Genomic DNA, 27,523 nt, shown 5'->3' with positions numbered 1-27,523 from the left:
CTCTACCGAATACCATCAAAAGGCTAACTTTTGTATTACTTTTATTTTATTTTATTTTATTTTTTCTTAATCATCACTCATGTTTTCCTCTCAAATGACTATATATATATATATATATATATATATATATATATATATATATAACATCTCACACAAACAGTTAACAACCTAAAAGTAAGAAAAATCTAGGCCAAATTTAATAAGCCCACTATTTAATTTAATGGTTGGGTAACATTGGAAACTAGAAGGGTAATATTGAAATATTCCAAACTATAGGAGTAGAATTTGAATATTGATAGATTTATAGGCTTGAGATGGAAACTTTACCAGCTACAAGTAAAAAACACAAGGCAATCGAAACAGTACACAAGAAATCTGTCTTTCTTGTTTCCCTTTCCTCGTAGTCAAAGATGGAACCAAAAAACTGTGCCTTTCCTTCTCTGTCTCCCCTTTGAATCCTCTGGACGTCGTTTGCTCAGATCCATATGAAGATTTTCCGATAACCTTTTTTCTTTTTCTTTTGTTTTATCAGGTAGGATTTAATATATTGTAGATACTGAGTTTGAATTTAGGAATAGTTTGATTTGATGTCAATAATTAGCAAGTATTGCCACAAAAAATGTGCTGATCACGGTCATGCTATTTTCAGATTGGATTTTGCGCAAAACCCATTTGATGAAATGCCACCAGTTTAAATAAGGGAAATAAATTGGGTGAACCCTCTCCCATGGGATGGGAGACCCACTGCATAATTTTGGTAAAACTCAAGGGCAAGGGCAGACTGCTGTTTATAAGAGAAACATAATTGCTTCTAGTCTTAAAGCATGTCCTCTGAGTGCTTACAAGCATATAGTTTCTTCAAGACATGGTACTGGCCCAGTTGGTCAGGTAGCAATATTTTTACTCAAAGTTGCTGCGTTAGAGACAGTGCGAAGGGTTTCGAGGTGTAAATGTCCCCATGTGTGGAATGGTCTTCAGGCTTTGCAACTTCTTTGCTATCCACCTTTTAAGTGGATTCAAAGATGGGCTCCCTTCAAGGGCTTGGTTAAAGGCGTACAGGTTGTTTCTTACTCCTTACTTATTCTCCGTCATCGCAATCAAATAAAATTGCTAATGTTTTGTCAATTGTTTCACACACGCACTAGTTATTTACATCCTTAGCAATAACTGAAGGCAGACATGTTTGCATTTATACTGAGGATTCTTATATTAATTTTTTGTTTTTAAGTAATGTGTAGTTCAAATTATGGATGCGAGGAAATATTTACAGAGTGCACTAGCAGTGTCAAAGCCGTGTTTGTCTTTTATGTATGTGGTTCTTTTAATGAATTACTGATAAGTAAACATAGTATGAAAAGAAGCACTTGTATATAAGTAATGTGATGGAGATGGAGAGGGTTGAGAGAGTAGAATCAGGCAAATGCTCTGGGAGTTGTAGTTTTCTGCATGTGAAAATGTCAAGGGATCCATGGAAGGGATGAAGAATTGAGTGTGCACGTGTAATTGTAGAGTGATAACTGGTTAGGATTAGGTGGTGGTTTCATGGATGATGTGATGGTGAGGGTATTGAGCCTTAGTGAGAGAATTCAGAGAGAGTTCAATGTGTTTAGAATGAGCCAAGGGTCTATTCATTTCCAAATGATCTTGTGGTTATATTGAAGACAAGTACTTTCACAAATAACAAAGTGACGCAAATAGGAGGGAAGGATAACGAGGTTTGTTACATGTCAAAACCCTCAAAAATCAGAAACACAATAAGTATAGGGAGACTCTCAAAATATTTAATTTTATTCATTCATGTCTTCACTTATCAAAAGACAATTACAACAAAAATTAGAAAACCCTAATAATACTGGATGGAAAAAAATAAACTAGGAAAAATATACCCTTTAAATAGGAAAAAAACTAGAAAAGCATCATAATAGAAAAACTCCAGGGGCTCTTTCTCCCTTCAACTATTTTCACAAACTAAAATTGCTTAAAATGTAATTATCTTTTCTCCGCACAAACTAAAACTGCTTAACCTGTAATTATCTTTTCTCTGCACTTTCTTGTTATGGTTGGTTGAGGTCACAGTGAATAATTTTCTATTCTCTTCTTGTGATCTACATGCTGTTTATTTTTAAATATGATTTCCTGGAGATAATTTTAGTTGCTTTCCTTCCTTGCTTATAGATGTTTTCAAGGCCATTATTAGTCCTTTCAGTTGCAACAGCTATATCTGATCAATCAAACCGCAGTGGTGAAAACTCAAATGGCACTAATAATTCTCATGCTGATTCAGAAACATGTTCTGAGTCGCTCTCTGAACATTCTTCTTTTGAAACTAGGTAAATAGATGATAACATTTGCAATGATTTAAATATTACAATCGTGGAGATCATAAGATTTTTTTGTTATATAAAGACATTTAGTTCTTTTGTAGTTAATTTTCTCTACTTTTCTGTGTAACTTTTTACATTTAAACATCTTCTTACTTGGTGAACTGGAATCTTAAAATCAAACCATTGGATTCTTATAAAAATAGTTTAAATAAGCAATTTAACCAATGGTAAAGCTTGTATTGCATGTTGTTGTTGTTCGGTTTATTATTACGTGAGAGATAGTTGTAAGTTCGTGACTTTAAAATCAAATGCTGGGTATTTTATGATCGTAATTTGAATTTTAGGCAGTGTTTGGGAACGCGGTTGAAACCGCATTTCCTAAAAATTTGATTTTTTTTTGCTTAAAATTAATTTTTTTTATGTTTTGATGTGCTGATATCAAAAATGATTTTAAAAAAATGAAAAAAACATTATTTTGATGTATTTCCAAGCGAAAAACAGTTTGAAAAACAATCGATACTACACTTCCAAACACCCTCTTAATGTTCAGTTTTGGGTTTATGGGGTGTCACATGAAACAGACTGAATTGTGCCTTGCTGGAATCGGTAATTGCAGATAAAAGATGGCTATATTGTGACTGGATGCTTCCTAACTTTGACTAAGGGCTTGGGTTGAGCTGTCAATTAACAGTGGCTAATTAGACACATAAATAATAAATTTATTGTACTTTTCAAATTTCTATATGTTTCCTTCCCCACATCTGTATGTGGCATTTTCATCCTTCAACTTATCCATGAAGGAATTGGTTGACTTCAGAATTATCTGCGAGCCTGCAATCTTGATTCTTGAATCTTAGTTTTGACAAAAATATGAGTTTACTGTCTGAAACAAACACAGTTTCAAGTTTTGGGTAAAGGATATCTGTACAAAAACTTTATGGAAGAGGCTGGGTTTTTGAGCTGGATTTGGCAATTGATGGCTTGGGGCTCTATTTTATATGGGTTCAGTAAGTCCACGAGAAATCTGTTTTAGTGCTTTCTGTGACATGGGTATTTGTTTTGGATGTCTTTGGTATGCTTGCTAGCTGGGATATCTACCTGGCTCTGTTGTTGATGTTTTTTCTTGGTCAGTCATTGTTCAATGAGGTTTAAGCTTATGGTCTTATTGTCTCTCTTGAATATGGTCTGCTGGGTGTATTGTTTTCATTTCTTTTATACTTTTTTGGTTATGATATTTTACTAAAGAAATTTGTTTGGGACCTTGAACTACTTCTGGAGGTTTTTTACAAGTTTATGGCTTTCATCTGATCTGCAGGACTTCTAGTGGGGCCTCTCAAAGTCTAGCATCTGAAAATTGGTTGATACAACTGCTTACGGAACTAGAAAATCAAGGAATCACATTACCAGAAAGGTGGTCTTTTACTTCTGATGCATCTGAAAAGATGAGCAGAGTGGTGTTCTGGATTCTAGTATTGTGATCTTTTTTAATAACTTTACAGAAAATTAGTTCCATTGTGGATCATTCTGCATGCTACTTTATCAAATGAAATGTGACCAGGCTCTGTTTTGAAGACCTCAACATGTTCATTCATTCCATACTTCTTTCTGTTCTGGAACCTGTTTTTGAGTTCATCATAAACTTGTCTTACAAAATTGACAAGTTCTAAGCAAGTTCGGGTCCCTATCTGCTTCCTGGCTTTACGCTTCAAGTCGATATCTAAGAAAAATGTCCTATTCTCCAGTACTGAGAATGAACTTCTAGCACTTTGCTTTTTCCTCTGCTGTATTAGGTCTCCAAAAAATCTCGTATACGTCACCAATCAGCTGTCCATTTTGCTATGTTTCTCAAAAACATAACTTATTTGGAAACACATTTCATAATCTTAAATACTTTGAACTTCTTGGCTTTTCTTGTTGCAGCAGATCATGACATAGATGTTTATGCAGAATTAATGAGGACGAGCTCCGTAGATTTTATACTGCTGCAAATGGGGACTTTTCATGCTTTTTATTGTCAATTAAGAAGACAATCCGTTGGAGGGAGACTTATAGAATTCTTTCACAACAAGAGCTTGAAATGTGGTCAAATATGGTGTTCTGGCATGATCATGATATGCTGAACCGACCTTGCCTCATTGTGCGGCTTGGTCTAGCTTGTACCAGCTTGCCATCACATGAGAGACCTCGATTTGCTCAAGCAATCAGTAAGTTCCATTTCTTTGCTATGTTATTTTGCTTATTGCCATATAGGCCATTGGATGCTGGCATTTCGATAATAAGGTTTTCCTCATCGTGGATAACAAAGTAAAACTGCTGTTCCATGTAAGCAGTACCTCACTTTTAAATTCTGCATTGGAGGCAAATCAATTATGTTTCTCACCATCCAAAGTTTTGTAAGCTGGCTGTTAGATAAAACTGCCCAAACTCTACCCATAAACAGGTCTTTATGGATGAACCCATGAACATAGATCGAATTGTGTAATCCTGACCATTGATGCTTTCTTTTATTGTCTATACTGAAAGCATTATCCTGTAAGTTCCAAAATAGTAGCTGGTTACTTGCTATGCTAATAAAATGTTATTTTTCTGATGATGTAAGGATGAATTTTGAACTGATGGAATATCTCTTTTCAATTGCTTGTGTTAGTTTGAGTTTCGATATAAGCTGTTAACCTTTTGGTATGTTTGCTCTATTTGTTCATCTATTTTGACATTTTCTGTGTGTTATGGCAATACCAATGGAATGGATATGCTCCAGTATCTCAGGTAGAGCATGGAGTCCAGCATTTAGTTGATGAAGATAGCCCACAGCTTACAGTTATTGTGGATTGTGATGGCATATCTCCATTGAAAATCCCCATGCAAATAATGAGATCCTGTTCTTCACTTCTGCAAGATAACTTCCCCAACTGTCTTGGCCATTTGCTTGTTATACGGCTTCCTCCAGTAGTTCGAGTAATTGCGCAAACCTTTATTCAAGTAAGCATAATCTCCCATTAGAATCTGAATGGTTGGTCTTCCTGCATTACATTTTCCATTTTTGTTGTTTTGGACTGTAGAAAGGAAGGGGTTATCTCTTTTTTGAAGTCCTAGTCATCATTTCAAGTAAAATCTATGCATGTATTCTCTCTCTTTACGTGTGTAAACGTGGATCTCTGGTTCTGTTCAGGTTCTGAAACCTGTCACGAGGAAGAAGCTGAGAATTGAAGGGAACATGAACCACAGGGTTCTCTCTAAGTACCTTAAGACAATCCCATCATGTTTAGGAGGCAATTGCACTTGTGAGATATGCTCAGATATTCACGTTAGGCAGCAGCCTCGATCTTCTATAAATGAGATCGACATGGCCAGGCCTTATTTTAGTGATGGCGAGGATCTTCCTTCACCACGACAGACTAGTCAGGCTGATGTTCACGTGAATGATAACTGGAACCACTTGTTGAGAACTCTTGTAATTGGCATTCTTATGGCGTGGATTGCTATAGCTCTCATTGCGGGAATATATGATCCTGAAAGCCGTCCCTTTTAGTCTCCTCAAGGCAGAGCAAAGCAGACCTTCTGTTTTCGTAATTTTCAGGTTAGCTTTTATTGTACACACCATACAAATAAATGTTTTCGTGATTTTCAGGTTGCTTATCCCTGCGAATCCTTTTTCTATAGTGATCAAAATAAATGTTTGTAATTAAGAATAAGAATTGTATTTCAACTGTTGAGAAAAAATGTATTTTTTTAATCCAATTTCATTTTTCTTATCAATGTATTTCTCTCGTTTAACGAAAACATGTCTTTTCTACCGGTAATTGCAAGGGTTCAAATGATTTAAATTAAGGAGGAAAGAATTGTATTGCTTTTGTCAAAACCCTCCTTATTTTCTTGCTTTGATGAAAATATTTTTATTTATTAGAAGCCTGATTTTTTTAAATAAAAACTTATCATCATTTAAAAAGCAAATTCCATTCACAAAACAAAAAAAAATCAAGCTGTGATGACTTTTACTTAGTAGGGTGCAAAAAAATAAAAGAATAAGTCATTTAAGAAATTATATTAAAAAATCATATTACAAAATAACAAAAAAAAAAAGATAATAGATTCTCATGAACATTTTAAAAAAATAAAATTGTGCATGTTATATTTATATATAATTGTTTTACAAAGTAATTGACAATATTACCATAAAAGCTCAAATATTATTTGAAAAATATATTAGTTGAAAAATATAGAATAATCAAATGAGTTTTTTTTAATATTATTGTAATAATTTTAATTAAAAACAATTTTATTCAAAATTATAAAAAATAAAGCAATTAAATAAAAAATAAAAAAATTGAATGTCCAAGAGAATCAAGTCCAGCACAAAGACTTGCGCAATATTAGACCCGTGTGCTTGACCCCAACAAAAACTAGGCTCATAAAGCTTGTTTGGGAGTGTGGTTGCAGTTGCTTCTCAAAGTGCTTTTCACTTAAAAATATATCAAAATATTTTTTTTATTTTTTAAAAATTATTTTTGATATCATCGCATCAAAATGATCTGAAAACACAAAAAAAAAATTAAATTGAAATAAAAAAATAAAATATTTTAATTTTTTAAAAAAACACTTTTGAAATGCAAAAACAAATAGGTCTTAGACTTAAAAGGCTAAGTTCTCAATCCTTGTGTTAAAAATAAACCCAAACATGTATGTTTTTCTTTTTTCATTATTTTTTTTAAATCATGCAAATAACATGTTATTAACTTGATTTTAAAAAAAAAAGGTTAGTGAGTAACTATGTAACATGATAAAAATAAAATTTTATAATCAAGTTAAGGACAAAGTGAAAAAATACATCAAAGAAATTGTGATTTGTGAACGTGATCATGGTGTAGGGTGAATAGTGTTTTAGCATATTGTTGTTGCTAGCTTTATTGTATAATGATAAAAAAAAAATGCAAGAATGGGGTACCTTGTTAAATTTAGAGAATTTCAATAAAAGGTGGGGCGGAGATTTAAAAGTGGCATGCTCCATTATCTTCATTTGATAATTAAAAGATGTATTTTTTATTTTTATTTTTAAATTTATATTTGAGATCAATATTTAAAATATATACAGGCCGATTTGAAAAACATGCCTTTGAAATTAATACCCTTTCTATTGAATTAAAAGAAATCCTAGATAATCCCAACTAAAAAACTCTAGAATTGAATATCTTATATTTATTGTTTTTGTTTCAACCCATGTGGACATATTTTATTTTATTTTTACTAAATCAAAACATGATATAGCCGAGAGACTGCATGCATGATTATATGCATGGTGTACAAGAACTTCACCGAATCAAATTATAGTTAAAGGGCTCGGCCGAAACAATTTGAAAAGTTTAAAAATATTTGAATTGCAGTAAAAACCGTCACAATTTTACCAATGCAAAGCAGTAGGTGCATGATTGACATACTCTTAGCGCATAAAAATGAATGAGTGGTTATTTCATGTCATGGACAAATTCTACACTCTTGGTTTAGATTGAAATATGGCTTGAATTCTACGAACATTGGATCGTGCTGTTTAATTTTAATGAACATGATCAACATTGATGTTTTAATGTCATGAGAAAATCTAAATCTAGTATGTTCCCTAAAAAATATTTACTTGTTGCATATCTTAAGAGCAAAAAGGAGGGAAGAAAGTTTAATCTTTCATCCCTTGAGATGATTATCCATGGTTTTTTCTTTTCTTTTCTAATCATGATAAAATAACTGAATTATTTTAAATTAAAATTTTAGAATAGTCAAGTAATGAAGTTAGATGAGGATTTATTTCAAATAAATTATATAAATAATTTAATAGATATGTTTATGGATTAGTAGAACGAGATTAGATACATGAGGAGAAGAGTTGGTTGCGCTAAATCATTATAATAATTTAAAATAATTATAATTTTTTATCTTATACAGGACATTTTTGACACCTAGTTCCATGAAGTGGTGAATGCTTTAGATTACTGACATATACATTTCCTAAATCCCATGTTTAATGTGGTTAATTATATATATATTTGTTGCTATTTGTATAGATTATTAAAGTAAGACATGAAGTCTTCTACTTTGGTGATTCGTCATAGAATATTCAAGTGGCTGGGCTGCTCCAACATGCTCGTGCACTTAAAAGTTGTTCATCACCTCTCTTTTTTCTCCTTTGAGAACTTTTCCTTTTATTTATTTATAATATTTATTTGGATTTATTTCTGTAAGGGAAGGGAAGGGAAGGGAAGACAAGTAAATGTGGCCTTTCGGATTCGGGACAGTTGGGGCATGCGACGTGGTGACAAAAAGGATTCCATATGTTATCACTGATCACTCGACTTGTTTCAATTTTTTGATGCTCATTTTGGTGCTCATATCATCAAAAAAAACTTCCACCTGCATCTCAATCTTCTATATCATTTTTCTCCATCTACTGCTGCCATTAATTTATTAAAACTAATTAATTTGTTCATCCTCTAGCCAGAGCTATAATATATATATATATATATATATATATATATATATAACCTAATATTTTTACAAAAACACACTCCATCTTATTACCAAAAACGCACTAATTGGGTGCGTGCATGGGTATTGGGGGCCTGGTAGTGCTACTGTCTCTCCATGCTCCTTCGACTAAGACTTATGGCATAAGCATGTGATGAGCTCCATGGGCACTTTACCTAATAAGTGAGAGAGAGAGAGAGAGATTTGATGAGGGATCGTATGCATGCAGCAGCAGCAGCAGCAGCTCTGCTTTAACTAACTTGAAGCACTAGTACTAATATATGGAGTATTTGACGAGTACATCAGCGATGACCCTCTTGACCCTTCCTTCTCCTCAAAGAACACAAACTAGAACACGATGGCCTGCCGAAAAAACATGTTAAGTGGACATCGATAGAAATCCCACTTAAAGTGTAATGTATTTGATGTGATTTCTATTAAATTGCCATGTTTGAATGTTCTGTATGCTTCGTCGGACTGTAATAAAGTTAATTTCCCTCCTTTTGTTGAAGAGCTGCAGGCTCTTCATCTTCCAATGAGTTGGCTTGTCTGTTTTAGCTAAAGTCTTAGGCTCTTCGCCATTACTGGAAACTCTTATCATGATTTCTCAATAACCAAACATTCATGCCGTTATTTAGACACTATATATATATATATATATTCATCATCTCCAAGTGGGCAAGTTAAGGAGACTTGAGGTATCAATTTGGAGGTCTCAACTCAAGGGATGGGATTTAGCTAGACGGAGGACTATTTTGTAAGACTCTTGAAGTCTCTGGATTAGAATAATAATAATAATAAATAAAATCGAAACCCAGCCCTAGTCCAAACTCCTTTGGTGACATTTAAAATTTATTATTTATTTACAAACAATATAATGAATTTAATTATAGGACCTCGCCTAAAAGCCACACGTATGTACATATATTTGTTGACATGAAAGTTCCGCATGTTAGCACTCTTTCGGCGCAATGAACTGGTAACATACTATTATAGCAGACCTTATTCATATATAAAGGAAAAAGGGAAAATAAGAATTTTTCAGAGGGAGATCATAAAGTAAAAATGTCTTGTCTTGGAATTAGGGTTTATACGCACATGAACCTATTGTAAATCCTAGAGTCCATTCTTTCTTTCAAATTATCATTCACTACTTTAATCGTGGTTGTGGGTTGGTGAGTGTAGGGGTTTTTATATTTACAAATTAATCGGCTATTATGCAGTATTAATTAATTAAGCTGATGAGTCATGCCTAGGTGCCCACTCTAACTTTAACCTGACTGACTGCTATTCAATTCTGTTAATCCAACACCGAGTATTTGCAGCACACCGAAGTCTCACATCAGCTCCTGCATCCCCTCTTCTGACTGTCAACCTCTGTAGGACTATTGTATTATATAATCTCAGCTCTTATCGATCAACCCAAATCCCACACCTTCAAGCATTGCGCTTAGCAATATTATCTGTAGAGCCTAAACCAATCCCTGTAATTATGTCAGCCACAACAGACCGAGCTCGAGCTGTGTGGCTCCGATGCCTAGCGTCGGCGTTCAGGACTGCCCTGGCATGTACTATAGTGGGTTGCACCACCCTCTATGGTCCAGCTTCTATCCGACACCATATAGCCTTCCCTGCATTCTCTTATGTGACTGTAATACTCATTGTCACTGATGCAACCTTAGGTGACGCTCTTCATGGTTGCTGGCTAGCACTCTATGCCACGGTCCAGAGCGTGGGGCCGGCTCTGCTGAGCCTTTGGCTGATTGGTCCAGCTATGCTTACTGGTGGCACCATATCTTTAGCAGTGGCTCTGGGTGCATTTGTGGTGGTTTTTCCTGAGGGGACTCATTTAGTTGCCAAGCGAATTGCATTGGGTCAGATTGTTATCGTGTACGTTATAGCTTTTATCAATGGTGTGCATACCGAGGCTATTATGCATACTTTGCATGTAGCCGCTAGTACTGCTATTGGAGTCTTAGCTTGTGTTCTTGCCTTGCTGTTCCCGTATCCAAGACTGGCTTGTTGGGAGGTAACTGATAATTATCCGTAACTCTCCTTGCATAAACATGCAATATAATCATATTTTTCAAAAAAAAAAAATTGTGATGAGTGGAAGATAAATATTGTTAATCCTGTAAAAATCACTTTGCAGCTGAAACTGAATTGTGAAAGGCTAGCTGAAAATGTTTCTGAGAGGCTGAACCTCTATGTAAAAGCTTTCTGTGCGGAAGACAACGCTTTGGCGTTGACATCTATATCTCAAGCCAAGCCATTGGCTGTTGCTGGAGCCAAACTTCTTCAGAGTATTAAACGCTACCAAGTAAGCAACTTCGTAACATTACACAACACCATCGATTCTGTATGGTGTCTACCACGTACTAGTGGCGGGCTAGCTTTCAATTACAGTACTGTTGAGTTGCTTATAATTAACTTCCATGCATGCATCATTTCTTTTGTGGATTGTGTACAGGAAAGCGTGAAATGGGAGAGACTTCCATTGAGATTTTTGAGAAACTTGTACTTGAATCCGGGAGAGAGATTGCAAGAGTTCGAGATACCATTAAGAGGGATGGAAATGGCTTTAACCAGCTGTACCACCTCATTACCTGTAAGAATTCTCGATGGAGAGACCGAACATGGTCTAGTTCAACTATTGGAGAATGTTAGCCTCACCCAAAAACAGATCAAGAATTGTTTGCCTAGAGATTCTTTAACTGTTCCAGAATCAAATGCTGATAATATTGTCGAGTCCTACCAAACACTTCAGACAATCTCAACAAGGCACCAAGATTTGCCTTCTTTTTTCTTCTTATTTTGCATGAAACTCCTCCACTGCAAATCACTGGGGAAACCAATTACCCCCACGCAACAAAAAGGATCGAGCACTCCATCTAAGCAAACTGGGTTCTTCAAGAGCACGTGGATGAGCAACTGGTCTACAAGTGTAAGCAGCAAAAGGCTTATGCCAGCATTCAAATGCTCTCTCTCCTTGGGTCTCGCTGTCCTGTTTGGTTTGATATATAGCAAGAAAGATGGTTATTGGTCAGGCCTCCCTGTAGCGATTAGCTTAGCTGCTGCAAGGGAGGCAACATTCAAAGTTGCTAATGTTAAAGCACAGGGGACAGTATTAGGGACTGTATATGGAGTATTTGGCTGCTTTGTGTTCGAAAGGTACTTGTCAATAAGGTTCATCTCTCTCCTTCCTTGGTTCGTTATTACCAGTTTTCTGAGGCATAGCAAGACGTATGGCCAGGCAGGTGGAATTTCTGCAGTGATTGGAGCTGTGCTAGTACTGGGCAGGAAAAATTTTGGCCCACCAAGCGAATTTGCTATAGCAAGAATTGTGGAAACCTTTATTGGATTATCTTGCTCAATCATGGTAGACCTTCTCTTGCAACCCACCAGAGCTTCTTCTCTAGCCAAAGCACAACTTTCTAAATGTTTCGAGACATTGTCTGCTTGCATTGGCTCAATAAGCCTAGCAGCCAACAACAAAACCAGCTTGCTAGAGAACCAGAGGAGACTCAAATTGGTTGTTAGTGAACTAGAGAAGTTCATTGGAGAAGCTGAGGTGGAGCCCAACTTCTGGTTTTTGCCTTTTCCTAGTCCTTGCTATTTTAAGCTGTTGGGGTCTTTGTCAAGGCTGGTGGATCTCTTGCTTTTTAGTGCTGATGCAGTGGGACTCCTTGAACATGAATCACAAAAAATTGGAGCTTCGTGGAAGGAGTACGTAACTAAGCTAGATGGTGACCTTGAAATTTTCAAAGAAATGGCTGGTTCCTTGGTTAAATGTTTTGAGGATGTCACGATGTTGTTATCCTTAGAATTTCTTGAAAAGGAACTTGAAAACAAAAACATCTCTCATGATCTTGAAATGGGAAAATCTTCAAACAGGAACATTTTTAAAGTTTCCGGTTTAGATGAAGACAAGATAGATAGCCTCACCAGTTCTTATCTCCAACATTCAAAGGAAATGGTAGACAAGTTTCACGCAGCTGATGAAGGGCAAAGAGAACTGAAGAGCCAGGTGGTCTTGTGCTTGAGTGCTCTAGGTTTTTGCATGAGCAATTTAATAAAAGAGACCAAAGAGATTGAGAAGGGAATCATTGAAATTCTTCAATGGGAAAACCCTTCAAAACACATAAATTTGTACGAAATCTCATGTAAAATCCGTGCTCTATACAATTGAACAGTATTGTACCAATTTACAATTTTAATGCAAAATTAAGCCCAATGTTTTATTCGGGTATAATATTTTGAAGAATTAAATCTTTAATTTCTTTTTTGTTCGAGCATCAATTCATAAATTGAATAAGTTGTTACTGCGAACAAAAACTAACGTAGCTTAGCAGGACAGTAGTATTTAAAAAGACTATGAATATTCGAACTAGTTTATACATATCTTAACTAATTTTACGGGTTTTAAAGTTAACGATCATGTAAGTTTACAGTAGCCATCATATTATCAACCATAAAACTCAAACTTGAAATCATAAAAAAAATAAATTTTTTAGTTTCAAGTTTAGTTTTTATTATTACACTACCGATTAGATAATTAAAAAGAAAATCTTTAATTGTATTTGGTTGGTGCAGTGGTTTTAATATTGTTATCGAGGAGCCATCATTTTTTTGGGTGGGAGGAAGGCGACGTGAATCTGGAGGCTCAAATTATTTTATTTATTTGCGATATTATATTTGGAGGAAGAAGTTTTAAAGTTTCGGGCTCTTATTATTGTAGTATTATTATAAATACCAGACTCTTGTTTCTCAGCATTTGTAAATCACAAGGCTAGCTGGGAGAAAAAGAGTAAAATATTGGGGCTTCTCTGGGTTATCTTTCTCTCATCTGACCTCATGTTGATTAGGAATGTGGTTCTGGTGTTTTAAAATAATATTATTTAAAAATATATTAAAATAATTTGAAAATAATATCTTTTTTAAAAAATAAAAAACATAAAAAATTTAATTTTTTTTAAAAATATTTTTAAAATATAAAAACATGACGGCAAAATAAGATTTAGCTGATAAACCAATCTAACTTTATAAATAAATAAATAAAAATTATAAAGTAAAATTCTTACTTATTCAAATATTAAAAAATAAAATTAATAAAAAAAGCAAATTAATGTGTGCTCCTATAATATATAGTGCAATGTACATTGGTGAACTGTGATTTTGATATTGCGTGGAGGTTAAAAATGATGTTGCGTGGAGGTTAAAAAGACGAGCTGGTGGAACCGCGTTGATTGGTGGAGGGTTACGGCTCCCCAAAGTTTTGAAAAACATTTTTAGTCCTGGAACTTTAAGAGTTTGCGTTTATATCCTTCTACTTTACATGTTTTCTATCCAAAAATCAATTATTTTCTTATTCATCTATTTCTGGCTCCGCCCATGACAAAGACAATATAGATTCTATTAGGTCATTGAGATCTTGGAATAATGTATAGCTCTTATGGGTCCAAAAATCCCTTTCCCAGGTGATGATCTTTGAAGAGATATATAGAATCTGGGTATCATCCTAGCAGCTAGCCAGGTTGATTTTCAGACGAGATTTGAATATCCAGTCGTTCATCTTGTTTTAAAACAAAATACCAGGAAGATGGCTCCTGGGATCTGCAGTACTCTTGATGTTTTTGCCTACGGTGGCTGTTCTTATATGCCAAAATTTTCCTCCACCATTCAACCCCCCTTGGGTGAAGTCCGGTGGTGGGTCTTCTCCATCGGATACCCCACCCGACTTGACATAATTTATTTTTCATATTTTTAAAAAAATTTCTCTTCCACGTTTTTCTGTAATGCCTCAGAGTCATATCCTAAAAAAATTATATAAAGAATCTCACATGTTCAATAATTTTATTTTTAAGTCATATATATTTAAAATATTAATAGAAGATGTGATTTAAAAATATAAAATCACATCATCAAACATCATTAGTGATATAATCTAATTAGTAAATTGTTAATGATTAGTTAGTTAAATCATTCAAGATCTCTTTTAATTTAAAAATCATGAATAAGATGTTAAATTATGTGTTTATTAATTATTTGTTAAATTTATTTATATTATGTATTTTAAAAAGAATACATCAACGTCTACCTAGCTTATAGTACATTATAAATAGATATTATTCGATGTTAAAGGACATTAACATATTAATAAATTTTACACATTTTCGTTTAATAACAATTAATTATCATTAGTATCACATGCTCGTAATAATATATTAAACTTCAATTATAAAATAAAGATATAAACTTAAATTGATTTTTTATAGGATTTGAGTGATGTTAGATAACATTATTTAGATATAAACTTAAAAATTATTTTTAACAACAATATATTAAAATAATCTAAAAGTATTAAAAAATAATTAATTTAAAATAAATAAATAAATATTAAATATTTTAAAAATGGGTAAAATTTCATGATAGACGGGCAACAGTGATTTATTAGATATGCCAACACAGGAATGAAAGGAAATCATAAAACAATTTTTATCTCCGATCAACAAAACAGGTGGATGATAGGTGTCAGCAGTTGAAATTAAAAGATTGATTTGTTTCTTACTTTGGTTATTGATTTTTTTTATTTAATTCTTATATTATATACTTATTAAAATAGGATTTATAGTTGATAATTTAGTTTAATTTGTTTAAATTCATAAAACCTATATCCTGAGTTCTGAAGCCAGGATCAAGATATTTCCATTCAAGCTTCGTTCACCAGCCAAGACTTCAATGAATAACTTCTCATGGCTAGTCAAATCATTTAATTAGATTTATTGGATCTCACTTTGGCAGTCGACAAACTGAAGGGAAATTAGGAAAATGAGGTGACCCAGCATGCAGGTTCCCTTTTTCTAATTTCTGGCTCAGTATGAATTAGTTTTTGACAAATAATAATTGTTGTCCGATTTGATTTACATGTCTGGCACCTCGTACTCAGGCTATATTGTTGCTGATAACTACTTTACTGGATGTAAAGACAACCTCAGGAAACGGAAATGGACATCCATGATTTGAGCTTATTCGTCAAGGTATGTTCTTGTCTTTCGGTTTTCAGTTCTTAATATTCCACACCAATCTTTTCCTTCCTTCCTACCTAATTCATGATGCAACGCAGTTGTGTATAGCTCCTGTGGATTAAGTTATGGTTCCTCTTGGGTCCAAAAATCCCTTTGCTAGGCAATTGCATTGCCTCCATATGTCCACTTTCAGTTTGTTTTTGTTTTTTAAAATTTTTAAAAAAAAAATTTAAATTTTTTTTATTTTTTTTGCTTTAAATTAATATATTTTTAGTGTTTTCAAATCATTTTGATGCACTAATATTAAAAATAATTTTTAAAAAATAAAAAAATTATCTTGATGTATTTCAAAGTAAAAAACACTTTAAAAAACAACTAGAAGTAGACTCCCAAATATATTTATCTATAGGAAAATGAATTTCTTAGCAAGCCTTGATCCTAATGCCAGTAGCTTGGTGCTTTTTAGCCTAACGAGGAGGAATAGGTAACATTAAGAGCAATGATTTTTTATATTAAAAATAATTTCAATCTAATAATTTAAATTATTAAATAAAATTTTAAGATATGATTTATATTATTTTCTAACATACTCCCTCAAGTGAAAGCTTCTTAGACTTGAAAGTTATATAAACTCACACTAACTTATGTTTAATTTTTATCAAATAAATAGGAATGATAAGATTTAAACTCATAACCACTTGATCATCAAGATTCTGATACCATGTCAAATAATTATCTTAACAAAATAATTTAAATTATTAAATAAAATTTTAGAATATAATTTATATTCTCCTCTAACATTCCATATAAAAAATGTCTCTCATGCTCATCATCAATTTAGATGTTATAAATGTGCTTGTACATATTCATACAGGGAAATGTGGGACATTTTAACTCGGAAAAATGTGATATCTTGCAGGCAATAAAAACAAGTGTGATGGGCTTATCTTGGATTTGTACTCTTATTTTTAGAACGGTCAATGAATGGATTCACTCATTTATGATACCAGAGAGCAGGATTTTGCTTACATCTACCTCTTGGGCATCCTCAAACTGAGAGCTCCTGGGGCAATTTTAATCCAATTGGTATGTTCAGTCATCGATCCAAACCAATTTACTTGCATTTTCACTGTTCTAATAAGCTAGTAGTTTCCTTAAACTCGCTCCAGCTTGTTCATGACGCTTGTTGGCTTGCTCTGCCACAGTCCAATTCGTACGAGATCTCTAAAGTATTGTTTCACTGTAACATGATAAAGGGTTTCTCTATAAACAACCAGATGTGAAAGATTGTTGGCTATTTTAAAATATTAAATCAATTAGATTTTATAATGAAGCAACGAGATTTATTGGTGCACCTTCCATTTGGATCCAATCCTAAAAATTCCACCGACACTTAGTCCCTTGTTGTTTTAGATAAATTAAGTGCAAAAAAACAAAATATGGTAACGCCATCAAATTAAATCACTGCATAATCTTCCACCAAATCTAAATAATTAATAATAAGAGATATTCAAGTAAAGTTGACAACTGTCATTTCCATTGATCATCGGCGACACTTTCATACTAGCTTTTATATATCTTATCCATGCTAATAAACAAACAACAGCTATTTCATTCTTATTCTGCATCTTAATTTTATAAAATTAGATAATTGGTTGCAATTGTAAGATGTTAACTGTGTAGATGTTTTTTATTTATTTATTTTTATTAATTTGAGTGTTCGGGCTAGCGTGCGCGTATCTCGACTAATATCACGGAACCTAAAGTTAACGACCATGTAAACCTCCAGTAACCTTGAGGTTTATGAGACTCGAACTGGTGATCTTTATAAAGCAAATTCAGGACCTGACCAGTTGAATTATGCTCGTTAATGTTTGTTGTTGTTATTATTATTATTATTATTATTATTATTATTATTATGAGAAGGGATAAGTTAAAAATGAAAATTTATTATTGTTGTTGTTGTTAAAGTTTTAAGTTTACTTGTGCTAATTTAAAAAAAAAAACAAATAATTTTGTTCCCTCCTGCCCTTCTCCGACCATTTTTCGCCTAGAGTAAAGTCTTGTTTGGATTTGCTTATGCAAAAATGGCAAGTGTAAAACACGTGTAAGAAATGCAAGATTTCGCCGCCCTCTCCAGCCAACCACAAACAACGCCACTACTACAGCACATGCCTTTTCCTTCAAGGAATAAAATAAATCTAAAGTTCTGATCCACATTCGCCCCCACTATATACCGTTAATTACAATTGTGTCCTTAAATAATAACTATTCATTATCTTCTTACAAATTATATGTTAACCCTTATATTCTTAAATCAGTCCATAACTTACTACTTTAGTGCCAAATTTTGCTTATTCAGTAACATTATTGCCTTCTCGTAAACTATAGCAAGAGGAGAAAAAGTTATGGATCTAAATGATTTAGCTAACAAACTAAGAGGACTAATTTGATATGTAACTCTATTTATCCTTCTAATATTATCATTATCGTTACTTAGTGACGGTCTGGGTAAGACCGAAACAATGACACAGCCAATATTTATATTTCTATTTAAAAAAAAAACACAAATAAAAAGAAAAAACTGCTCTGGTGTACATTATTGAATTGGATTCTCGACAACAGGAGGAAGAAGCTTCTTCTTTGATTTTAAACCATTAGAATTTGTTTGTTCGTTTGCTTGGATCGGAATTTATTCATCAGGCTTGGGAGGGAGGGAGGGACTGTCGGCGATTTTTGGATCAAATCAAATGAAATGGCTGAAGATTGTTAAAATAGTGTAATTATATAAAGAAATGGAAAAGACAAGTTCACCCACGCCCGGAACTGGTAGCTCAGCTTATCTGAACGCTCTCACTGTTGAAATCGAGAAAAAGCTGCAAAGGGTTCGTTCCTTTTCTCTTCCTTTCAATTTCCTTTCCTTTTTCTTGGGATTCTTTTGTTCACTGAAAGGATTAAGGAAATTGTATGTATTCTGATTTTTAAGTGTTCCAAAATCAAGAATTGATAATTTTTTTCTTTTTTTGCTAAAAATTACGTGATGTTTTTAATGACAAGGGCAGGCACTAGCTTCTCCAACTCAGAGACGTAACTTGTTACAAGAGTTGTTTGCTGACAATGCTTTGGAAGTTGATGATCGCGCTCGAGGTCTGTTATAATTGCATGATGATATCAATCTGTGTTAATGGTCTATTGTTATTTCTCATTGTTGGCTTTTATACTGTGCACATCTTTATTTTTTCTTGCATTGAACATAGGTATAATTTTCAGCAGGGAAGAAGATTCAATTTCTCCTGTGGAAGATGATGCTGATGGCCAACTGTGCTTTTTCAACTTGCTCGCTGATTATTATGTTAGGGTACCTGAGAGTGGAAAACAAATCCTTCATCTGATTCTCCAACTCTGGAGCCAGTCATTTGCATCACATATTTTCTTTCTTTTGTTCCATAAATGGGTATGCAGCTTGGCTCTGTTCCAGTAATTTTTCTCTCTCTTTTCTATCCATGAAGAATCACATATGTTACTGATCTTTAATATAGCAATACAGTTCTCGCATTGGTCTTTTGAGAACTCGATATAAACCCATATTTTCCTTGCCTGATTGCTTGTTGAATGGCAGCAAGGGAGCCCTGTCAAGATTGCTTCTTTGCTGCTGTATTCGTTTCAGAAGTAGATATTCGAATTGACCTGCTGTTTGCCATTCCTTTTGTAATGCAACTTATTTGAACTCTCCACTGATAAAACAGTATAGGCTGCAAGCGAGCTAGTAGCTCAGCTGGCAATAGTCAAGTGGTAAGGAGTCAACTAGAGGGAGAGGACATTCCTAGTTCGAACTCTACGACTTGCATCTCTCAACCCACATGTAAGTGTGTAATCGATTGTAGACCTCGAGTTGGCAGGCTCTCTCCTGTGATTTGGCTCTTGGGAGTGGCCGTCCACCCATGGGTCGCGTCCATGATATCAAAAAAAGAAAAAAGAAAAAAGAAAAAACAGTTTATGTTCTGGTGGGTTGTAAGATTGACTGTTCCAAACTGGTCAAAAATATATTATAGAATCGTTTGCATTGGCAAGGGTGGAAATGAAAATGGTTGAACTTGTTTTTTTAGCTCTATAGGAAAAAGAAAAGGAAAATGCTAGTTTCTCAATCTATGCTAGTTTTCTTTACATTTCCAAAAGTTTTGTTCTTAAGGTGCATGACTGCTATTATTAACTAGAATTCACATAAATTATGGATTTAAGAGATACCAATAGTCTTGTATCCCAGAGTAGACCCTATTTTCACATTTGACCTGTCTTAAATCTCCAGCAGCGATTCCTAACATGTGCTAACTATGGTTTTGTGGCTTCTAAGGTTATATTAGGCCTTGTTTTCATCACTTTTTGTGTTGTAGTTCAAAATAGAAGTTATTAAATTCAAGTTTGGGCTTAAATGAAATACCACTTTATTTTCACTTGTTTTGGGAAGCTGTTGCTATTAAGAAAAAAATGAGTGGTTTTAAATTTGAGTCATAACTTAGTTATGTTTATTTCCTGATTCAAAACTTTCGTTGCATTTGGTTTCCTGAATCTATGTGAATACTGGTTCTGGTTTATGTGCGCCAATATGATTCAGAAGCAGGTGTAGTTAAAGGTTATCAAATGGGTTGCTTTGCATGAATACAATTTGAAAGTTTATTTTTTTGTTTTTTATGTTAACCATCCAAATTTATTTGAAACATTAAAATCTATTGGGAAAGTATTATGCTATATTCCATCAGTTGTGGCCATATAATGCTGTGTTGCACTTGTATGTTTTCTGCAGCTTTTTGAAGCCCAGCTGGATAATACTGAAGTACTTCTACGTTTCTCATCTGCTCTTGTTCAAGGTGCTACAAATGTTTTCTGGTATGAATATCAGTGAGCTCAGATTGGTAATCATTTAGTGCTGCTAAATACTAATGAGTGTTGGAAAGTTTGTGGATCATGCTGATAAATACACAAAACTATTAAAGAAAATGAGTTTCATTCTTCATTGTGCTTTTTCTTTCTTAATATGGACTGGGAAATATTGTTAATTGTGAAGGACACTCTCAAGATTCAAAATTCTATTTGCTCCATATGTTATTTCCTTTTGTTTTCTTTCCAGATGGATTTGGGTTGATCTATGAAATCAATTCAATGCAGGGAAACAGTATTTTGACTAGTGGATCATAACTAATTAAAATTCAAACTGCTTAGAGCCTGTGGCTTGTACCATTCTGTGAAGGGGATTTTTTTTTCAAGAAAGAAACGAGGATAAGGTTTTTCATTATTCATTGAGGAAAAGTTATAGAAAAAAAAAGGAACTTTGATATTCATTTAACTTCTGGCGTTTCTATCAACCTCTGTAGCTGTTTCATTGTGCTATGATTGATTCCTGATATCCTGCTGTTATTATAACCTTTGCTCCATGGGAGTTTAATCAATTTCAAAGTGTCTTATTCTTGCATTAACAGAGAGCATCCTTGCTTCTTCCTTTCTTTCCTCTCCAACCAAATTTCTGGATCCCTTGCATCTGAAATTTGGTGCTGCCACTGAAAATCTATTTTTTCAAAGGGAGTCATAGCAAACCGAAGTATGGAAATACTTTAATATCATTAGTTTCAATTGAACTTTTACATGTTATTGAGTGCTGTCGATAAAATTTGCACGTCCAGTTGATTACTGTACAAACATGCCATTCAGTAGAATCATAAACTAGGATTTAACAAACATTATATTTTCCCTTTCCATGTTTTTGGTTTGAAGATATCTCACTGCTCTATTCTACCATTCCATCCATGCAACAATGACTTGAACCTTTGTGGTAAAACTTTGCAGGATTGACATCCAAACAAACACAAGGCGCTTCCAGTCCCTATTTCAGGCAAGTGTCCTTCCAACAATGTAATTTAACCCCTTCAACTGGATATACATGGGTAAAATCTTGGTCTCTGTATAAATCTTGGTCTCTGTATAATTATTCTATTCTTCCTCCTTACTTTACTTTTTCCCTTTTTGATTTCAGTATCTCCTTGATGAAGTTGCCTTGGCGCCTATGCAGTTGAATAAAATTCCGGTGCAGGTCTGGCATTGATGCACCTTTTTTGATCTTACATGCCAATTGTTTTTATGTATGCTTGCCTTCAATTGTACTTCCAGAAAAATATGGTGTGGACTTCAAAATTTCCTTGAACGCATTTGCGTTTGAAAATAATATGTCATCTTTCATTAAATCAGGCCCAGCGAGAACTGTTTCTTTTGCTCTCAAGGTTCACCCTCTTTTACAACTCAGGCAAGCTTTCTAACTTGTATAGATTCAATATTGAACAACAAACGGGTTATCATTTTATAATATGATCTATGCAGTTGACAAGCACGAGAGCTTCTTAAAACAGTTTCCTGTTTTTCTAAATGCTTTCTTGGTTGGTGGCCCAGCAGACTTCTTTGTTATTGAAGTTGCAGACCAGGTATATTCTGTGTATTCAATCTTAGGGCATTTATTTTCTGAAGAGTTGGTTATTTTTTACCTGTAGAGAATTCATTTGTGTATTCATACGGTTTCCAAATTCTTTTGCCTGCCAGCTTCAAAAGTTAAAGGTGGAACCAGTTCTATTGCATTACCTTTCACACATTAAAGTTCTCCAAGGTGGTATTATCCGTCACTTTCCAAAATCAAAGTGTCTAACATTGAATTGACCTGATATAAACAATTGCAGGTTATTCTGAATAGGGTAATGTAATTAATTTCTGCAGGCTTGGAATTGAGAATGACCACAAGTACAAGATTGAAGGCATGTTTGTATAGCTTCACTTCTCCTGGCGGTCCAATGTATCCCACAAGAGCTGTCCGTCATGCCGCCTGGGATTCTTTGGATTTGCTTTTCCCTGTGAGTGCTTTTATCCCTGGTTGTTAGTGTCATCGACACGGTTCCTAATCAAATTTCATCAAGTAAATGTCATGAAAGTGCATATTTTGGTATCAACTTTAGGATCAATAAGCCATACTCTTTAAGCAATGCCAGAGCTGTAGTAAATGATACACTGCTTAAGATGATTAGGTGCATTCTTTAACGATCATGCCTGGATAATATTTAGATTTAGAAACTTGAGTTGATCCATGATTCCACATTCCTAGTACATGCCTTTCATGTCGTTGGCAATAACATTAATTGCCTGCCACAGGTCGGGCAGTATCCTCGACATCTCATAAGCCTCTTTTTTCGACTCCTGTATCCATGGTGCTGGCCCTCTTCATGTTGGAGTTTCATAATATCTTGCATTAAGGCGGTATTCTATTCTCTGTTGGGGCTGTTGTTTTCTAGCTGGGATAAGCTGAGAGAGCCAAAGAACTACTGAACGGTGATGACAAAATATCTTGGCTCCCCTGAAGCCTGAACTTGCAATTTCAGCTTGAGATGTATAACATTCCATGTTATTTTGTGTTGTATAAGCGCTATTCTTTTGCCTTGGCTACCCTCTCATTGTAGCCTCTGAGGGTATTGTCCATATCTTCTTACCCGTTTGAAAAAAAAAACATTTATATTATAATTGGATGCATAAATAAATTGGATTCTTTGACATTATTCTTCTTGGTCAAATTTATTTGAAGTGCACGTGTCAAATCTCTCCCTCGAACACCCAGGGAATTCTGCACGATTAGCATATGGACGCTACTTCAAAGCACCGGCAACCGATCATGTCTAAACCCTAGCTGTAGTGGTATTTGAAAGCGCATTTACCAGCGGTAAGCACACGTGCAAAATGTTTTTTTTAATATTAATTTAATATTTTTTTCATGTTAAATGGATTGTCAAGATAAATAAATAATAAAAAAAAAAGTGATCAAACAACCTTTGCGAGGGTTATGGGAAGGACAGTGAAAAAAAAATTATATCCTATCGAAAAATAAAGAAATAAGTCAAGATAATAACTATTTCATGCATATAAAAAAATTAACACCTAATATTCATATTTATGGTAATCTAATTATAAAGTGTTTATTTTATTTAAATTAAAAATTATCATGAATAAATTATAATTATTAACTCAAGAAAATAAATATTTTAAATTATATTTCTGATAAAAAAAAGTAAATTTATAACACTAATTAAATATGCTTGCATATAAAAGAAGAATATCATATTATTCATTATTTTGATTTTTTTTTTAATTTGAAAAACAATGACAAGCATCTAAAAGAAAATTGTATCGAACTTCAAAAATATATTTTTCAAACTTAGTACGAATTTAGAAAATATGAGAAATATTGTCTTCAAATAAAGTTTTTTAAAAAAGTTTGTTTTTCTCTCCAAAAAATTGGAATGCTGCTATATTTCTCAACAGCACCAAACTAACTCCACGAAATGACATACAATTGTTGGTTAGGAATATAGTGAACTTAGCAAGAGCAGTGGTCTGGATGCAATTGCAGCTTTCAAATTGCAATTCAAGAAGTGTTAGATTTACCCTCTCGTGCCCAAGATGATTTGCGCAAGCCTAATGACTATCGAGGGTTAACCAGCTGCATTCTGACGCAAAAGCAGGACCTTCGAAGAATGCAGAAGGCAGTGCAAAGCTCTCACTCGTCAGTGTAGTTTAACCAGCACCCACAGATATTCCAGCTGCAAACCATATTCCAAGCTCTATATCCACCTACGTTTTCAACATCATCAGGTTGAATGAAGCAGAGATGCAAGTTGCAGTCACTATTATGAGCTGCATCAGCAGTCATGAAACAATCAGGGAACTGATATTTCACCGGACAGAATAGATGCAGCTTATTCGAGAACCTGACCATTAAAAAACCAACATTACCAAGGGGCCAGCACGAACAGTTAAAAACAATCCATAGCAATGGAAGAAATATGAAGAAATCTACCTCCATATCTCCCTGATTTTACGATGAAGAGGGAACCAATAGACATCACAGCACGGCACAGCTCGTGACAAAGTTTGATTCTCTGCCCTTTGTAGACACACTTTTCTGTCAAAGAAAATAGTTCTTCCCACCGCAACCTATAAAATCACGAAGCTAAACAAAAAGCAAGAGTGCATTACATAGAGATAGCTCCCCATCAACCCACATCAAAGAACAATACACAATAAAAGCCCAGACTTCCACAATAAAGATTCTAATATTTTTCTCTAACAAGTATTTACGAAATCACTAATACAACTTGGCTGAGACATAGAAGATAGTTCCATTGCTGCATGAACAAGCACACAAAAGCAATGCACGAAAGATGTAGGACCTACCACCAAGACACCGGAAATGACTTCAATTTATCTGCATTGATTCTGAATGATACTTCTCTAAATCTGCATCAAGATCTTCAGCAGATACCTTTTCACCACAGCCCCTTCCACGTCCACGGCCCCTTCCAAGTCCGCCGCCGCCGCCATGTAGTTGTCCCAATGCACCACCTCTACTTCGTACACTGCAGAATAATCAAATGGAAACCCATGAATGAACAAGAACAATAACAATTCTAGTACAGTTCTCTGGGCGAGGACACAAACCAGCATATTCCAGTCTCGGTACCAAATAATAGTTGCATTAATAATATGTTTAGGTCTTTTTTCCTTTGTTTAAAAGAAAAACATGTTCGGATGATAAATGAAATTGCATGCCACTCGCATACAGATGTAGATGTAAGAATCTTACAATTCTTGATATGAATCTGAAAAATCAACTATGAACTCAATCACACACAAAACAGTATGAATTGCTGGGTGACCTGGATATGGATATTAATTGTGTGATTCAGGCACAATTTGTTTTGAAACTCTGAATTACATGACTCAACCAAATTAAAAAACAAATACTCACAAAGAGATGATTAAAAGAGGATCTGCATGATGCAGGACATATTTGGTTGTCCTACAAGTGTATAAGGTGGTTATGAGTTTGGGAAATTGGAGATTTTAGGGTTTCGATCAAAGCAAAGGATTTGAGGTTTGTAAATTGAAATATGGATGAATGTGCAAGGCTGCTAGAAGTTTTAAAAACAGGCAGTTATATAACATAACAGTCACTATTTGATGAATTCGGACAACCTCCTTTCAATTTTCAGCCATTACAGAGGATGCAACAACGATTCATATAAAAATCAGCCCTAACAGCATTATATAACAGTAACAGCTGTTATGGCTGTTATTTTGAAGATACAACCCATTATTTAAAAAAAAAAAAGAGTTCTTGATAGTTTTGGTTGACTTCCATTTGTTCTTATTTCCAAGGTTCCACAAAAAAGAAGCAATTCCAACTTCTAGTAATTTAGTAGTACTACATTGAGACTCATGCTCAGTTAACTTCTTTTTTTCCTTCTTTCTCTCTCTAGTTACTCAACTCTCTTTCAACCTTCTTCACACAGTTATTTTTTATTATCTCACCAAATCAAATACAAAGTTTAATTATTTGCTGGGGAAGATACATCCTTACTTATAACAAATTGAGGTCATTCTGATATTTTGACATAGTACAGCAGGCACCACCAAATCCAAGACCTCAAAGGCAGAAAAAGCATCTACCATACACGAATGTCAGTCAGACTAACTTTTAAGTTCTAACCAACCGATGTACAGCGAAGCCCACTACTACCAAAATCATGCACAACAACACAAGATTTCAAGATCATATGCATAAGCAAAAATGAAAAGGCCCTTAGATGCTAAAACTTAATTGAGCAGCAGATAATCATCCTTATGAAATTCTGCATATAATGTACTGTGATTGGCCAACAAAGTTCAAGACTTTCCTATAACAAGAGAAATAAATGATGGAACAAAAATTCTGAAAATAATTTGGCAGCAATTAGACACAATGGCACAAAATTAGCAACCAATGACAGTATCAAAACACAAGTTCTCAACATATTTTGCCAGAAGACGACAACCAAGATCATAGGAATAATGAACAACACAACTGACAACAGGCAAACAATAAAGAGAAATGTTACAGTAGCCAAGTAACACAGAGAAGAATAGGCGGGGAGGCTTACCGTCCAGAAAGTCCATTAGAATTCCCAAAAGCGGCATTAGCATGAGGGGGTGCAAATTTGTTCCCGCGATCTCTATCTTCATAGGTTTCCCATCAAGCTGAACCTTGTTGAACCTCGTAACAGCAGCCACAGCTTCAGCTGGTCGTATGAAGACAACTTCTGCCGTTCCCTAAGGAAAAAAGGTATTCTGAACTACAGCAGGACACAAAGAATCCATCAGAAGTACGTAGGGTATGCCAAGCATGAGTTAGATAACTTCGATCTGCCGCTCCGTTCGTAATGGATTGAATACCTTTTCAGTTCACCCACTTCGGAATAAAATCCCTGCACATAGTTTATTCATCTATCAATGGATGGGGAAGCGGCGAGCAGGACCGGTTCCGGAAGGGCGGTCTCGTCCACGGCCCCGGGAAATACAGAATCCGGATTTTTTTGCTATTTTTTATGATGTCATCAAGGGACATGTCCAAAGTGCTTGACATTTTATTTTTCTTTTAACCTAAAATCAGAAAAATACGATGGAGAAAGCAATAGAGGAAGAAATTGATTTACGAGGAGGAGGAGTGTTTCCTCGAAGTAAGAGAGTGTGCTTCAGAGAATGCCCAAAATGTTTAAAGTGTTGGAGGAAATTGGCGCGTACTTCCACGCTCTCTTTTCATACCTC

General features: G+C 34.4%; 3 protein-coding genes and 1 long non-coding RNA gene across 5 annotated transcripts; 3 read left to right on the top strand and 1 right to left on the bottom strand.

The window, feature by feature from the left end:
- Nucleotides 1-344: 344 nt before the first annotated feature.
- LOC133680409 (uncharacterized) lies at nt 345-6,080 on the top strand. Its single transcript, XM_062103338.1, has 7 exons — nt 345-532; nt 650-1,059; nt 2,176-2,330; nt 3,640-3,735; nt 4,272-4,528; nt 5,083-5,303; nt 5,494-6,080. Exons 2-7 carry the CDS (start codon nt 733-735, stop codon nt 5,851-5,853), a joined length of 1,416 nt encoding a protein of 471 aa, XP_061959322.1. The 5' UTR covers nt 345-532; nt 650-732; the 3' UTR covers nt 5,854-6,080.
- A 4,246-nt stretch (nt 6,081-10,326) lies between these two features.
- LOC133679387 (uncharacterized) lies at nt 10,327-13,023 on the top strand. Its single transcript, XM_062101968.1, has 3 exons — nt 10,327-10,863; nt 10,987-11,154; nt 11,305-13,023. Exons 1-3 carry the CDS (start codon nt 10,327-10,329, stop codon nt 13,021-13,023), a joined length of 2,424 nt encoding a protein of 807 aa, XP_061957952.1.
- A 5,342-nt stretch (nt 13,024-18,365) lies between these two features.
- LOC133679196 (uncharacterized) lies at nt 18,366-23,442 on the top strand. The gene is made up of 11 exons (XM_062101729.1): nt 18,366-18,744; nt 18,922-19,006; nt 19,117-19,313; nt 20,661-20,743; nt 21,698-21,743; nt 21,885-21,941; nt 22,097-22,151; nt 22,226-22,326; nt 22,442-22,505; nt 22,613-22,746; nt 23,042-23,442. Exons 1-11 carry the CDS (start codon nt 18,655-18,657, stop codon nt 23,213-23,215), a joined length of 1,086 nt encoding a protein of 361 aa, XP_061957713.1. The 5' UTR covers nt 18,366-18,654; the 3' UTR covers nt 23,216-23,442.
- A 683-nt stretch (nt 23,443-24,125) lies between these two features.
- On the bottom strand, nt 24,126-27,463 carry LOC133679854 (uncharacterized). Of its 2 annotated transcripts, XR_009836225.1 has the most exons (4): nt 26,860-27,463; nt 25,115-25,296; nt 24,738-24,890; nt 24,126-24,648 (listed from the first exon to the last, which is right to left on the bottom strand). It is a non-coding gene; the product is annotated as an uncharacterized LOC133679854 (long non-coding RNA). The 2 variants fall into 2 exon arrangements; XR_009836224.1 differs by having other exon boundaries at nt 24,738-25,296.
- Between the last annotated feature and the right edge of the window lie 60 nt (nt 27,464-27,523).

The sequence above is a fragment of the Populus nigra genome, chromosome 19 (assembly GCF_951802175.1).
Source record: "Populus nigra chromosome 19, ddPopNigr1.1, whole genome shotgun sequence".
Lineage (NCBI taxonomy): Eukaryota > Viridiplantae > Streptophyta > Magnoliopsida > Malpighiales > Salicaceae > Populus > Populus nigra.
The sequence above is the reverse complement of the archived record's forward strand: the minus strand, read 5'-3'. Positions and strand labels throughout refer to the sequence as shown.